We start from the raw sequence: 15,848 nt of genomic DNA, 5'->3' as shown, positions 1-15,848 counted from the left end.
TTCATTTAAATATATATAATTAGCTTAGGTGCCTAAAACTTCTGCACAGTACTGTATATATTTACTGACCCAGTTCGACACTGAATTCAAACTTTAGAAAACTATAAAACTACAGTTAATTAACTATCCTTATTTTGCTCTGACTCTTAATCATCTCTCCTACTAATACTTTCTTTGTTCCTTGTGTCCGTAACTGCCACTCTCCTGCCCCAGTTCTTTCTGTTCTCTCCCATGCTTCTCTCTCTTTTTCTGTGATGAGTGATGTTGTCTTCAGTTGCTGTGGTTTCCTGTTTGTAGGTGGGAGAGACAGGTTTTGTAAATTTCTCACTACACTGCAGAATGGTATTGCAGCATGTGGAATTGAAACAGGCTTCAGGCAGTAGTAGTGTAATATTGGCTGGCACTTTCCGAAACAGCTTTTATTGTGCGAGTGTGAGAAGAGTGCAAATGCAGCTAAATGCTATGAGTGTAGGAGGTGAGATAAAGAAGTTATGTCTAAACAGCTCTCTGAGATTGCTGTTAATCCTTAGCCCTTAACCCTCCATCACAAAATTCTAATGGATGGTCTATAATAGCTTTTTAATTTCAGGACTTCCAAGTGTTTTCAGTGTACTTCGCAGTCAATTTACTTAACTTACAATTACTCTATTATTTACAATTTACTCTAATGCTCAAAATCAGTGTTTGTGACTTAAATGCGGTTCATATATAAGCATGGGCAATATGTCAAAAACTATTTTAATATGTTTAAAAAGCTATGAAAATCTATAAATAAATCATTAAAACAAATGATGTGATGTCATAATGAGTTGGCATCCAATCAGCTTCCTGTTACTATGCCGTTACTCTGTGGTTGCTATGCCAGTCAATGCCTCTACTCTTCTAGTGTAACTAATAGTGGGACCATTTCTGTTTGGAGTTGGTTGCATTAAAGCAGTTTAGCTTTAGTTGAAGTCATGTACTGATGTTGGATGATTAGTTCTGGATCAAATTCAAAGCTCAATGCTAGGGTGCTTAATACCTTTTCCCAACAATTAGCCTTCAGCATGGTTTTTAATTAGAGAATTAAAAACCTTTTCCAAGCAGACTGTACTTTTGTGGCAAAACTGAACACTTGTCTATAATTAACACATCATAAAAAAGTTGAATTCACTGATTCTCATTCTACCCACCCAAAGAAAATAAGGGCAATTTCGCTCGTATGGACCTTTCAGTATGGCTTTGACATCACTAGGGTTCAAACTTGCGATCACTCAATTACTGGGCCATTACTTAAGCAGTTATCCCAAAGAAATGTTTTCTGTGTTCTCAAAAGACCAGTTAATAGCTTATCAATAATCCTATTCCATCTTTTTTTATGTAATAATGTAATATTAAACTTGTTTGTGCACATACAAATATGCTTACGAAGAGGAGCTTAGGGACTGGAGGCAGGCACTATCTCAGAATGAGCCTATGAGGAGAGAGCGAGAGACCCAGCATAGCAAGAGCAGCCACAGGAAAGAAACCCAGATATAGAATGACAGAGTAAGTCAGGGATGGCCTAGTTCTTCAATGCTCTTTTCTGAGTTAAATGTAGGGTTAAGTTTGAGCGCATGTTTGTAGATTTAATGCTTACCTTGAGTTACTTTTGTAGATTGAGCAGTGTGAATGATTAGTTGCCCTTTTACACTGAAGTGCTGAAAAAGAGACGGAGAGAGAGGCCAAGGCTTAGAACATAGATGAAAAGGGAGAGAAAGATTTGGTGTGTGGGTGAACCAGGATGGTGAAACTTAGGGTGTGAGCAAGGTGTGAATTTGGCCAGTGACTTGTCTGAGTGTGCGTGTATGCGTGGACTGGTCCTACAGTTTAGTTCTGGACCCTGATTCACAGTTGCTGCTGCAGTGCAGGTAAGTCTGTTTATGTGATTAAGTTAATGAATATATATATATATATATATATATATACATACATACATACACACACACATTGAGCTAAGAGGCTCAAGAATCTGCCCAACTTGCAATGCGATAACTAAACCAGGAGTGCCAAAACGTTGAGTCTAAAGGAGTTATTGAACAATGTCTGTGGTAGGAAAATAGGCAAAATATTGGGCAACATAACAAATTATTAAAATGGTTTCACATATTTGCTTGAAAATTTCAATTTAAAAAGAAAAAAAAAATAGAAATATATCCCAATCATATTATGTGCTTTGTTTTCTGAATGTACTCTGCAAAGAAAATCGTTCTGTTACTTTTAGTTTCCATTTTAAAATTTTGTGCATAAAATGTCATATTTAAATATGTTCCATGTACAGAAAGTAACTATATTTTATTAAATCATTTTCGATGTCAAAACAAAATGTAATATCTCCAATTTTGTTGTTTTATCATTTTTCTACATCATTTTGAACATTCAGTACAACACACTGGAATTGGCTGAAATCAAATGTTAACATTCATTTAATTTCAGCTTCCATTCAATATTTTTATAATTTATTTTCTTGTTTTTTTCCTGTAAAGGTATGATTTTGAAAATACAGTTTTTTCTTTGCTTGTTTATCTGTTTTGTCTTCCAGCGATATATTTGTTCTTCTGCTTTTTGGGTGAAATACAGCATAGTTTATTAATATTGCCATTCAAGGCTTAATGGAATGTTAGGAAAGTGAGGGCAGCTTTGTGGTGAAATCTGGTCATTCTCACAGGTCACACCTGGGCAGCCCTGCTGTAAGGCACTAGGTCAGTCAGTTATGCTAATATGGCTAATAATGAAGGAAAGTGGGATGTATATTGCCAGCAGCATTAGCATTCTCTGAAAATGTTCAGTTAATCAGAAAACCATGAGGTATGACACTTCTTTGTAACAGCCTCATAATTGTCCTTTTAGTTCAGTCCTCAAGGACGTGCCTCATTCTCGTCATTCGTCATCACCTCGCCATTTTCTCTAGCTTTTTTACACTTCTTCAGTCTCCATCTTGTCTTCATTTTTGCTTTGTTTAATCAGAACATCTAGGTGTCCTAATGTCCTTTGGTATAAAAAAGTGGCCAAATAGTCTCGTAATGGTAAACCACAGATTGGTCTGTTAAGGAAACCTCGTTTCACACTTTCCTTCCTCCTTATGGTACCCAAATCAAAGCAAGTGTAATTGTATTCGTTTCTGGACAATATGCAAACTTCTCAGTGGACGTCCCAATCACAGATAAACCACTAATGTGTCTTTGTTATTAACTAAGACTTTAATTTCTTTAGCCTTCTTTCATGTCATTAACGAACAGTAAAATGTTGACTCTGGTAAGCGAAGCTCTGTGGTTAATGTAGGCTTAGTTTCAGGTTGAGTTTAATGTGGAGAGTTTATGGTGAGAGAAAATGTGTTGATATGAAATGGAGAAGACTGGTTTTTGGGGTTTGGGGCTAAGAGAAGTTCTGCAAATGGAGGTGTAAAAAAGAGGCCCACTCAAACTTTTAGAATCTGCCTTTTTCTCCTGTTTTCTTTTCATCTAACTGCAAAATACAGGAAATCCGTTTCCTGGCAGTGAATGCAACCACACACAGACACACACACACACAGCAGCAAATTGTGTGACTATATACTGGTGTTTCTGTGCAGCCCTACTGATGCCAAATAAGATTAATCAGCTTGAGGATGTGTTGAAATGTAATAGAAATCATTTTCCTCTGAAAGACGGATGTTATTTCATATTTAGAAAAAGATTTAATTTGACAAAATGATATAAAGCAAAGTGATATTTTTATCAAATATTCTGATAAAACTAATATAGTATATATATATATATATAAAGTGGAAAAGATGGTGAGAAATTTTAAGAAATTTATTTTTCTTTAAGTGAAAATTGGCTCAGCCTCATTAAATTAAATTTTCTTAAATAAGGTGGTCAAAATGCCAAAAATAAAATGCTGACAAATACTACCCCAAAATGGGTTACACTTTAAATTACAGCCCGCTAATTACTGGGTAAGTACAGAGTATGTACCTGTTAAGTAAGGTGTAAGATAAAATAAGTACTGAGTAAGTATAGGGCATAATACTAGAAACATGTGTTTATTACTGGGTGTCTCACAAACATTTTACACATAAGGGACCCTGTAAGTACAGAGTAAGTACCTGTTAAGTAAGGTGTAAGAAAATGTAAGTACAGAGTAAGTAAATGGTGTGATGCTAGAAATATGTAGTTATTACTTGGTATATCTTACAAACACTCTAAATATAAGGCATGTAACTATGTTCCGAACCAATTGTACTTCTCAGCATAATTATAGATTACAAAATTAAATTAAAAGTAAGACGGTTTATACAAGTGACTATTACTGTCATTTGTTTTTATAAATAAGGAATACAGCTATTATTTTGAATTCACTGTGTTTCTGAAAGTAAATATAGATTCTTTAAAATGATTTACAGTGCACCTACAGAGAAGGACATGGTCAGTTACTTCCATTAAAGGCACTAGCAGAGTTTCAAGGTGCTTTGTACTCATTAGGTTCAGGACATGTGATTTACCGCAATAATCATCATCATATACTTTATATATTTTCATCATATACTAGATATTTTACACTGTTTAGCCTATAAGTATTCAGGCATTATATGTACATAGCTGACTAATGAGGAAATGATTAAATGAATTGTAAGATACCAGTAATAACCCCACATTTCTCGTATCATGCCCTTTACTTACTCAGTACTTAGTTTATCTTATGGCTTACTTAACAGGTACTTATTCTGTACTTACCCAGTAATTAGCGGGCTGTAACTTAGTGTTACCCCAAAATGTATCAACACCAATTCATCTTTAAAACCAACCAGGCATTTTTTTACCTAAAAAATGTGTACTAAATTCAACATCTAATTCTCGTGAGCTGAAAAACTACAGAATCTTTTAGAAATGGGTGAGCGTGGACTTTATAAAGCTTAAAGAACCTAAAAACCCTAATGGTAAGGACAGAATGTTATATTTTTATTTTAATCATCTTTCATTTATTTTAGCATAATTTGAAAATACTGGCTCGCTCTCATTAAACCTTGAGATCAATCAATCAAAATGTATTTATATACCACTTTTTACAACTGACGTTGTCACAAAGCAGCTTTACAGAATTAGTATCAGAACAGATAACAGTTTGAATCAGATTGTCCAGTGCATGCAAGGTTTTGTTCATCTCCTGTTAAAATACCATTTTGGAAATATGTTTTGTTCTGGCAGTGACCACATTTCAGCGTAAAGAACCCTTAAAAGGCTTAAAAAATCTGTACGTTTCTGTTCCAATTAAAGGGTTCTTTTTAAATCTTTTTGTTATAACCACAATGATACATTTTTCAAACAGTGTGTTTCTGGAAACTAAAAACGTTTCTTCCATAGTATCAATCACAGGCCTTTTATGGAACAGTTTGCGGCTGCCTTTTTCTTGTTCTTTTAGAGAGTATTGGTTTCCACCGAACAGAATGCCAAATATAAGGGGCTGTTTTTCCTCTGAGGAAGGTTCTAGCACAGATGATCAAACTCTCCATGTGAACTGATCCTCAGTGTACAAATGTTTATTTTGAGGTTCAAAATTTAAAGAATAAAAACTGTCCCTGACTCCTCAGGAATGGACTCCACTGCTGTGCTGAGTGTAGTGGGGACAGCAGTTATTCTGTCCATCATCATCCTAACCACTCTATGCTTAAACTGCAAAGGAAACAGCCAAACAAGTAAGATACCACATATCTTGTACGCACACACTTCATCACCGGATAATACAACCACTGTCTTTGCAATAAGACACATAGACATCACTGACAGGATATACACACTACCTTTCCCAAGACATAACCATATAAAGCCAAATTAATTCCACACATGTTCAAAATGCTTCCAGTGTGATCATATTAAGCTAGATAATTCATTCATAATTAATATATTAAATTACAAATACATTATATACAGGTTATGTATTATCTGTTGGTTTATAGCTTCTAGTATTTTAAAGGTCTGAAGTACATTTAACATTCTTTGAAATGTTGTTTGATTTCCACAAAGTCCATGGGCAAGACATCTAATTCAGCATTAGCCCACTAATGTAACAGGATTAAAATGATGAGTTTCTCTGTATAAGAATGTCTACCAAGTGCCATAACATTAAATAAATCTGACATTGAAAATATTTATGTTTAAATATTGAACCTATATTTCCTTTTAAATGCCTTTCATATATAACAATGTTGACAGTGCAAGAATAACTGTCACTATAGTGCTGCCCTTAATGGTACATATTCAGTACTTTTAGCTTGGGAATATAATCGTATCTTATTCTATATTAATTGTAGATATTTAAGTTATGTTAGTTTCATGTGCCCAATTTAAAATACTTTTTATATTTATTTTATTTTTACACAGTTCTATAATAAAAGCTAAAAAAATGTTTCCTTCTGGAGAAGAGTATGTAATGAATCTTTAAAAGCCACTATTGTACCTTTTAAAGATACATTTAAACTGCTTGTACCTTTAGTGATAATAATGTACTTGTACAGTACCTTGATTTCTGAGAGTGTGCAATGGGTACCCATTGATGGGCAAGAGGAGAGTAGGTTAACATATCTGTTTGAGTCCCACATTAGTGCAACTGTAGCACAAACTCTTGTGCTACACCTGTGTGTGGCTTTTTGCTGTGTATGGAGCTGCATGTTCATGTAAAACCCCATTCACTTCACTGCACATTAATGGGTCTTGGGAATGTCTTGGGAATGTATAACCCTGTCGATGGTTCACCAGTTGTTCTGATGACTAGCAAAATGACAAAAAATGTGTACCTTGGTCATTTATTACAGAATAAAAAACATATTCATTTGTATATTTTGAGGAAGTGTATTTTGAGTATATATTTGTATGTAATGTACAATAATGTGTAATAATGTTTTTTTTTTTAAATCTAGAATTCATAACGCAGCACTATCCACCCAGTGACTTGTAAGAAATGCTTTTGCTACTTCTCATTCTAATTCTACCATTACAGCAGAATACTGCTGACACTGCTGCTGATGCATTCTTTGTGTGTTCGTGCCTAATGGCCGGTTTTAACACAGTGTTACAACCATTTGATCTAATGTTTTTACTCTGTATGTCTGAAGGTTTGTGGACATCTCTTATAATTAGCTCAGCTATGTTAAGCTGCCCTCTATAAAGACATTGTGTATACACAGATGAGTACTCTCTATAAACATGCACAAAATGAAAGGTTATGTTTTGAAACAGCTGCACCATGCCCAAGGTGACCATGCCCAAAGCCAACAGCTACAGGTGTAAAGCCTCCCCACATAAGATTGTGGAGCTGTAGAACTGTGTTCTCTGGAGTAATTTAAGTGACATCTAATACCTGCGAGATGGTTGGTGTGGCTTTTTTTGAATAATCTATTACTAGTCATCCAACAGCAGCGCCTGATCACTTTTATACCTGCTCCCCAGCTTACTTCATCACGGGGGAAAATGTACCTATTATTAGTTGTTATGTCAAAAGTCATCTTTAATGAGCAGGTGTCCACAAACTTTAAGCCATATATTATATCTTGAACATAAGGTGTTTTGTCTTTAGTGTGTGTGTGTGTGTGTGTGTGTGTAGCTGTATATGGGTGTTGTCTCTAACTTATATGTCTCTGATCTTATAGGAACCCAGGATTTACGGTCGTTCGTACATGTAAATACACAATTTTCTTATTTCTGTCTTTATGTATTAATTCATCCATTCATAATTATAGCATCACTTTTTATATGCATATTTGCCTTCATAACATTTACTAATAATTTTACTAATAATACTATGCAATTAAAATATCAGAGAGAATATTTTGGGGCACATCAAGAAAATCAATATTGATAGTGTCTTTGATATAGCTTAAATGTGTTAATTTTATTAGAGGTTTATTCTCAAAGTTTTACAAAAGTTTGAGTTTTGAGTTTTACACAATACACAACAGCACACCTGTAGCGTTTCTGTATCTGGGCAGCTGCTTATGTCATATTTAAATGAGTTTGTTAATAAAATGTATAATCTGATTAAAAATCATGAAAATAATTTCAGTTATTTTAATAATACTGAGAATAGTCACTTTTCTGTCTCTTTCGTAGATGGAGAGAATATGTCCGGTAGCCTCATCACTCCCACTTCTCCACAAGTTTTAATGTAAGACAAACTCACAATACTTGATGAAAATTTGATACTGAAGTCTAGTATTCATAAGACAACATGTCACCTACATACGTCTCTGTAGGGAATTGAATATATATATTGCCATAAGTTGAATTGTGTATCATTTTAGCTCCTGCACTTATAGATTCTAGATGTTCTAATGCTGCCTTCAAGTTCTCCTTGGTTCTCCTGTAAATATGACTTGATGTACATTCAATGGACTTAAGGTTAGGGAACAATGGATGCCATGATAAACACAGTTGCTGCCTGAACGCTGTATTTGATCAGAGTTTGAAAGCTTTGCTGTTCTCTGTGTTTTGGCAACATGACGTTGCAACCTGGAAATTCAAGGCGCATAGAAAAATCACGTTTCCCACTAGTGAATACAACACTTTGGTAGGGTTTATAAGAAAAGTTAAAACTTTACTAAACCTTGAAGGAAAATGATTGAATGTTGATTCATTTATAAAATGCAATACCTCTGACAGGGTTGAAGGCAGGATGAGATGTTCCAATGCTTTTCTAGAAGTTATTCAGTCTTCACAGAAGCAAATATGTCACTAACTCCATTGATTCTTCACCTTCTTATTGATCTTATCGATTATAGGATGCATCAGAAATTCCGGATTAAATATGTTTTAAAATAATGGCCCGTTTTAGAGGGCCTTCTCTATGGAGCATAAATTTATTAACCTGAGCACTGCGAAGCATTATTAATCTTAATTTGGACTTTATACCACCACATATCATAAAAGCTGGGACACTGTAATTTGCACTAAAGCAAGAATATGTAATTCTCTTGAACATTTGACAAAAGTAAAAATAATGTTTTCACTTACAAAATTAATAACATTTATAAAATTAAAACAAATTTCAAATCTGATGCCAGCAATACCCTAAAAAAATGGTTGGCGAGGGTCAAAATAAGGGTAGAAAAAGAACTTAGATCTCTCATCTATCTGAGATAATATTAAAAGGAAAACTGGAAATATCTCAGTCCATGTCAGGAAAGGCCAGAAACCTTTATTAATAATTCATGACCTTCAAGCCCTCAGACAGCTTCATAATCATGGGGACACCTAGGAAAACCACAGTCACTTAATGCTGGGATCAGACTACATGAATTTAGCCAGATTTTGTCATCTTCGTGGGACTGAATAAGAGCATTGGGGACTAGTAGCAGTCGTGTAGTGCGATCAGCAGTGTGGCATCTGGGATGCCCCACAACTCCCCAAGGAAAAGTAGAGCATGTTAGAATTTTTTGGATCTCTTCACCTAGTCTAATATTTCATATGACATCTGTAAACATGGAGAAGAGAAGGAGGGAGGCTGCTGCTGCTGTCTTGTGGAAAAGCAAAACTGAGGAAATTAACTCACATTCTCTTTCCTTTCGAAACACCCAGGAATGGGTCCACTATCATTTTCCCTTTTTTTTCTTTTCAGACACAAAACCACCAGCATCACACATACACTTTGGTAGCCATGATTGACAGTTTCTTGACCCGCCTCCCGACAGCCTCTGAACTGACGCAATGATGCAAACAAAGAATAATCCGTGATAAACATGTAGTGTTGCTAGTCTCCCGACAAAGATACAGCACACATTTATAACACTAACATCTGACATGATCAACATCGTGAAAGACAAATATATCATATGCTGCTGTATCAAGAAAAACAACACAAAACTCTTTTATGTGAGGAAAACATCTGTTATATCTGTTATATACATATATACACCAGGCCTCATTTCAGACATGCTACAACATTAAGGCTTTGTAGACACAATACGTGTGCTTGACAGACCTTCCTTTAATACAGATATGTCTCAAGTGTGTCATGACAAGGAGAATCAGACAGAAATGATCATGGACAGTTGAACAGATGAAGTCTTGTATCAAGCAAAAGATTTGAATAATATGTCGAAAAAAGTGTAAATATGTGAACTGAGGTAGACTGGGTTGGAGATGTTGTTACGTCTAAAACGTATAATAAACGGAAAAATGTATAAATAAAAAATGTGATGTGACACAGTCACATTTGGAGTGCGTTGCAGGCATCAGATTAATTAATTAATAAATCAAGTTAAGCAATGAAAACATTGAACATTTTTCTTTGTACATCTGTCAGTTAAATATAGTTTTAAAAGATTTATTAAAATTAGTTTTCTATTTTTATTGTATTTTACCAAATATTACACCTTATTCGGAAAAGGGATTGTAGAAAAAAATGTAAATGATAAAAGAAAAAATCTGTTTCCAATTTTTGGTGGACAATGACTGTCCTGTTATTTTAACTTTTGTAAAGTCTTTTAGAATGTTTTTCTATTTCTTCAAATATTTGGATCACATACAGATATTTTCACTAACTCTTGTTGTTTCCAGTCCATCAATGGCTGACCCAAGGCGTATCTCTGTTTGTCCTTCTGACGGTGAGTTTACTGCGGTCACTAGGCCTCAGGACATTATTTTTTTGATTAGGTTTATTAGGTTGATTAGATGTATTGATTAGGTATTAAGATTAACCACTCAAAATCCCAGGGGCTTTACATATCAAAGCTTCTTATCCTGGAGCTAAATGATCCACTATACAAACTGATCAAGTTATTTTCAAATTCCTGATATGTGTAATAAAACCTGGACCCCCAGGAACATCTAGGCCAAATGCCATTAGATATATAGCTCCTATAGATGTGAAATGGTAAATGTACACATTATTATTAGGCTTATTATTGCAAAAAGAATAAAAGTATGTATATCAAAGTAATCCATATATATGATTTAATAATGCTCCAATAAATCAAAAATAGTAAAAAATTAACAGCATTGTATTATAGACAGCATATGAGGCTTATTTTCAGCTGCACTAATAAATGTATAGAATTATATTGAAATAAACTATGTATTTAGTGAATTGTTACAGCATCCTTCCTGAACACTGGTATTTTAGCATACTGTACTTTGCTATCAAAACAATTCAAAATAACTGGAGCCTGTGCCTAGCATTTTGACCTTAGTTAAGTAGGTTTAAGGCTTTTTAACCACACCTTTAAGGTAAAACCACTGTAATGCACTGCTGCAGGTGGCGTGTTGCTTTAAATCAAATAAACATATAATGAAAATGAAAGAATGTCTGCAATTTATAGTTACACAGGAAATTATACAGGAAGGTAGAGTCTGCAGTGTTTCATAATCTGAACACACAGTGTGTGATGTTTTTTTTTGCCATAATCTTTACATTTTACAGGTGAAAGTCAGACTGATTATGTCAACCAGGAGGGCGAGGAAAAAAGTAATTAAACATCTTTATTCCTTTTTGCTTGAATATTGGTTTATCGTAGTTATTTGGATATTTTAAAAAATTTAACTTTTACCATAAATTATCAAATTCTATAACAGAGTGCATAATTAATGATAACATTATTAAGCATTATAAAATGTTTATGAAATGTCTTAAATTATTTTTAATTAATATACACTGAACCACATTAATTAACTATGTATATGACCCAAAAATATGTTATCATTACAATCATTGGGTGAAAATTAAACTAAACATTGCTTTATCACATTAATGAATGTACGTTTATTGTAAAGTGTTACCCTCTAATTATTACCAGTCAGATAACCCATCCCTTTATTTTGGGAGCTGAAGTTCTACCATGTAGTTTCGCATCGGATCTATGAAGTAATGTAGCTGTCATAGACGTTTCTGCTGTAACTGTGTGTATAAAACATTACACACGTGTTAAGTAATCTTAAAAAGGCTAGGTTATGTTTTGTATGTGTCTGTGTGTTTGTATAAATAAATTGCATTTAATTTTATATGTTTATTCTTTAACACTGTCATCTCATTGTCCACTCTATTAGGCACATCTACCATTTAGATCCACCTTGTAGATGTAAAGGGAAAAATTATTTTGACTTTTTTGTGTGTTTAGATGAAAATGGCTATGAATTTCCTCCTGACAAGAACCAAGAAATGCCAGACTATCTGTAAGAACATCTCACTTTTTACAATATTAGCTTTTAGGAACAGTTCAAGTACGCTTAAACAAAATTGCAATCTCAGAATAATCATCTAGCAAAAACAAACAAATGACTACAATGTATATGTATATGACTACAATCACTAAACTACTGTAAAAGCATTCAATATTTTGTGAGGAAAAAAAGTCATTTTTTAAAAAAACAAGAACAAAGGGCTTTGACTAAATATCTACCTACAGCAAGTGTCTTAATCTACAGCAGATTATAGTCATAGTTCAGCTACTATTTTTACTGTATAGTTTTATTGCAGCCCTTCGATTTATACGTTCTTCAGTGTGAATCATTTTATATAAATGTTCTCATTGTTCCAAAAATTTCATGACACTAAGTTCTGTGTTGCTGTTTTAGGGATGTGTTACCAGATGACACATGTCAGTCCCTGCCCAGTCTGGCCTCTTCTGCCAATTCAGGTGAATAGAGGGAATATCTGTATCTTCTCTTTACATCCTTTCTGAATGAGTTTAAGTCTATATTGACCTGGATAGAACTTTTTTCTGATAGTGATTTGTCATGATCTTCCCCACATTATTGAAATAAATATATTTTGTATTTAAGACAGAGCTGAACATATTTGGATAAAAATAAGCAAATGCAGTCGTGTGGAATCGTTACTAGTCTTTGGCATTTAAAAAGTTTAGTAGATATGGATTCAGACTGGGCAGAGCCATATGTAACTCTACACTAATAAAACAAAATCAATGTAAAATTATCAGTTGCTCTAGATAAGAGCATCTTCAAAATTGCTCTGGAGTTATGAGAGCATATAGTTATCCAGAGTTCTGTGGTGTTTATTGTGCTTGGGATTTTTGTTCACTTACTAGGACAAAATTATGAGAATGTTATTGAGAAACCTGAATCTGATGAAGAGGAGAGTGACACAGGTAGGACACAGGCTAAACCAGTAACAGGCCAAATTCACATATTATAAGATATATTTTATGTTGTTGCACCTAAATACATGGATGTGTTTGCAGAGAGTCAAGAGTATATCAACGTAGACTGTAAGGGCCCAGGAATCTTAACCCCAGGTATATTTATGGCTGCTTAATATCACTGTTATATTTCATCTCCACAGTGTTTGTATTCATAAATTATGATTACTTTTTGTTTTGGAGGCTTTTGTGTGTAAAGGTAGATTGTGGGAGTTTTCTTTATTCTTCCTGTGGTCTCAACATTTTAGGATTGATTGTTGGATCCTATGACAGTAATAGCAGTGACAACCCTGACGGCTCAGACTACGTAAATGCACCAAACCAAGGTAAGACAACATTCTTTCTGATACTTCATTGTTGGTTGTAATACTGTATTTTCATATCAGTGTATGAGGAGAGATATTTAACAAACGGATGATTCAGTGATTGGGCTTCTGACTTCTTTTTATGCACAGGAATGTTACTTTAAATTGCAGCAATATTTATGCTATGCTAACATATTTAAATATTACTTATTGAAAAAATTGTGAGACAAATTATGTGAAAATGTTGACTCGTTATTGGACTGGACAAGTATAAAGAAATTATATGTATGTTAAGTATATAAAGTGTATCCTCTATGTTTTGGTTTTCTTATATCATTTCGCTGTTTGAAAAACCCCCCCAGATAATTTCAGGAAGAATGGGTCTACAGACTTTCCACTGAAAATTGAGAATCTCCTGAAAATGGTTAATTTTGGAGAAGTGCTTTTTTGTTGTTGTTGTTGTTTTCCCCCCAGTGGAAACTATATGTATTTGTATAAATGTTTTATGTATGTATGTGTACCCGTGTGAAGCAGAAAGGTTTTATATTATTACTGAGAATGGAGAAGTTGAACAAAAATAATTAAAGAACTAGCAACACAGAACTAATCCTTATGTCTTCGTAATGACAAAAGGAAGAATCAAACCATGGCATGAAATCAGTGTGAAAACACCACTTCCATGAGGTTATTCATGATGAAATGTAAACAATTTCAGTGGTTGCTGGTGTTCTCAATTTGAAAAATAAAAAGGTGATACAAGATTACCTGACGATGGCAATATTTTTGATAATCTACCCAGGGAAACAATGTATGAACTTAATAGCAAGTATATGCATAATGATTAATAAATTCTATTTATTGTTGCCTTCTTTCTCTCGTTTTCTTCTAGGAAACCTCCACTTGATCATTTAAAACAGCTGAGAAAGCCATGATGAAAACTAATTTCATCACAGAGAACATAAACAAAGGAGGTTTTAACATGTTTTCTAAGCAACGTTTAAACATCATGCGTTCTGGACTGAATAAACATCCTATGGGGTCCTGTGAGGGAATCCATATTACCAATTTCTTATTACCATTTACCATTATTCAGAGTCCTGTTGACAGGATTCGCTGACAAATCCTGAGAATTTTTAAATGACTTGTTTTCCTGACTTATTTGATTTCATGCACAACTTCTCGCTTTTTATTCCATAATTACATTGAAATCAGCTGATATTCATTACTGTGTGTAAAATAGAGCTTTTCTTTGCTGCAGGTTTTTTTTTTGTTTGTTTGTTTGTTAGATTTTTTGTATCATACTGAAATAAATAATGCACCACCAAGCTCTTCTTTTGCCAAATCAGATGATTTTGACCATGCACTGGGAAAGAGGAACCAAAATGATGACATTTACTGTGTTATTAAATGGAATTCAGAATTAATAAAATGTGTTAAAATCACATTTTACAAAAATGTAAAACGGTTTCTCTGTTGATCCTCAGTAGATCTGTTTTACCCTCTGGAATTACTGGATCTATCTGCTTACATAAAATGCACTTTATATAAAATGCAAAGACATGTTCATGGTAACAGGTTAATGGCAAAATGAAATCTATCACTTCAGTTTTAATTTTTTTTTAAATTTCTGTATTATTTTTATGAATGAGCTGGAAAGTTGTTCATTGAAGAGAATCATACACATTTCTTTACAGTGGGTGAGAACCAGGTGTCTCAATGCTCAATATCTAAAATGCAAATATTGTCATTTTTATGTATAATTTATCTCAAACCCATCATTAAACAATTAAATCATCATAACTTTGATGTAGAGCAATTAAACTCTCAAGACACTCTAGGTAAATATTTTGTGCTATAATACTATTTGATCGTTCCTACACAACCTCGCGCACTCACGATATTCAGTGATGTTGACTCCAGTTAATTATTAACCTATACTGGAGCATGATCACATATTTTGGACATATTACTTTTGGCTGTGTTCAACATTTCCATCAACAGGTTTAAAAAATCGTCTTTCCTGTTGCAGAGATTGTAAAACATTCTATTAGGAATTGTGAGCGCAGTTAAAGAGATATGAATAGTCTGTGTGTGTATTATATATATATATATATATATATATATATATATATATATATACATACATATATATATACACACACATATATATATATATATATATATACACACACACACAGGAGGTCCTCGGGTTACGTCAGTCCCAAGTTACGATGTTTCGTGGTTACGACATCTCCCATTTATTGTATAAAGCCTTGTTTCGACTTAAGTGGTTTTGCGTCGTAAACGTCGTAACTCGAAATTCGTGTTTGGTGTGCGCGGTGGAAGAATACACGGTTACGCGACTCAGGACCAAGGAGGATAGGTGCTAGGATAGGGTA

General features: G+C 33.9%; 1 protein-coding gene across 1 annotated transcript; it reads left to right on the top strand.

The window, feature by feature from the left end:
• Positions 1-1,475: 1,475 nt before the first annotated feature.
• lat (linker for activation of T cells) lies at positions 1,476-15,530 on the top strand. Its single transcript, XM_066642650.1, has 13 exons — positions 1,476-1,889; positions 5,588-5,692; positions 6,914-6,947; positions 7,643-7,671; positions 8,103-8,157; positions 10,548-10,594; positions 11,410-11,454; positions 12,104-12,158; positions 12,561-12,622; positions 13,034-13,093; positions 13,187-13,240; positions 13,393-13,470; positions 14,339-15,530. Exons 2-13 carry the CDS (start codon positions 5,590-5,592, stop codon positions 14,359-14,361), a joined length of 645 nt encoding a protein of 214 aa, XP_066498747.1. The 5' UTR covers positions 1,476-1,889; positions 5,588-5,589; the 3' UTR covers positions 14,362-15,530.
• Positions 15,531-15,848: the final 318 nt, after the last annotated feature.

This window comes from Hoplias malabaricus, chromosome 13 (assembly GCF_029633855.1).
Source record: "Hoplias malabaricus isolate fHopMal1 chromosome 13, fHopMal1.hap1, whole genome shotgun sequence".
Lineage (NCBI taxonomy): Eukaryota > Metazoa > Chordata > Actinopteri > Characiformes > Erythrinidae > Hoplias > Hoplias malabaricus.
Note: the sequence above shows the minus strand (reverse complement) of the source record. Positions and strands in the feature narration are given on the sequence as shown.

Coding starts and splice junctions, on each gene's coding strand:
- lat (XM_066642650.1), top strand. CDS start 5,590: ATGGACTCCACTGCTGTGCTGAGTGTAGTGGGGACAGCAGTTATTCTG. Junction 10,595..11,409: donor CTCTGTTTGTCCTTCTGACG/GTGAGTTTACTG, acceptor TACATTTTACAG/GTGAAAGTCAGACTGATTAT. Junction 11,455..12,103: donor CCAGGAGGGCGAGGAAAAAA/GTAATTAAACAT, acceptor TTGTGTGTTTAG/ATGAAAATGGCTATGAATTT.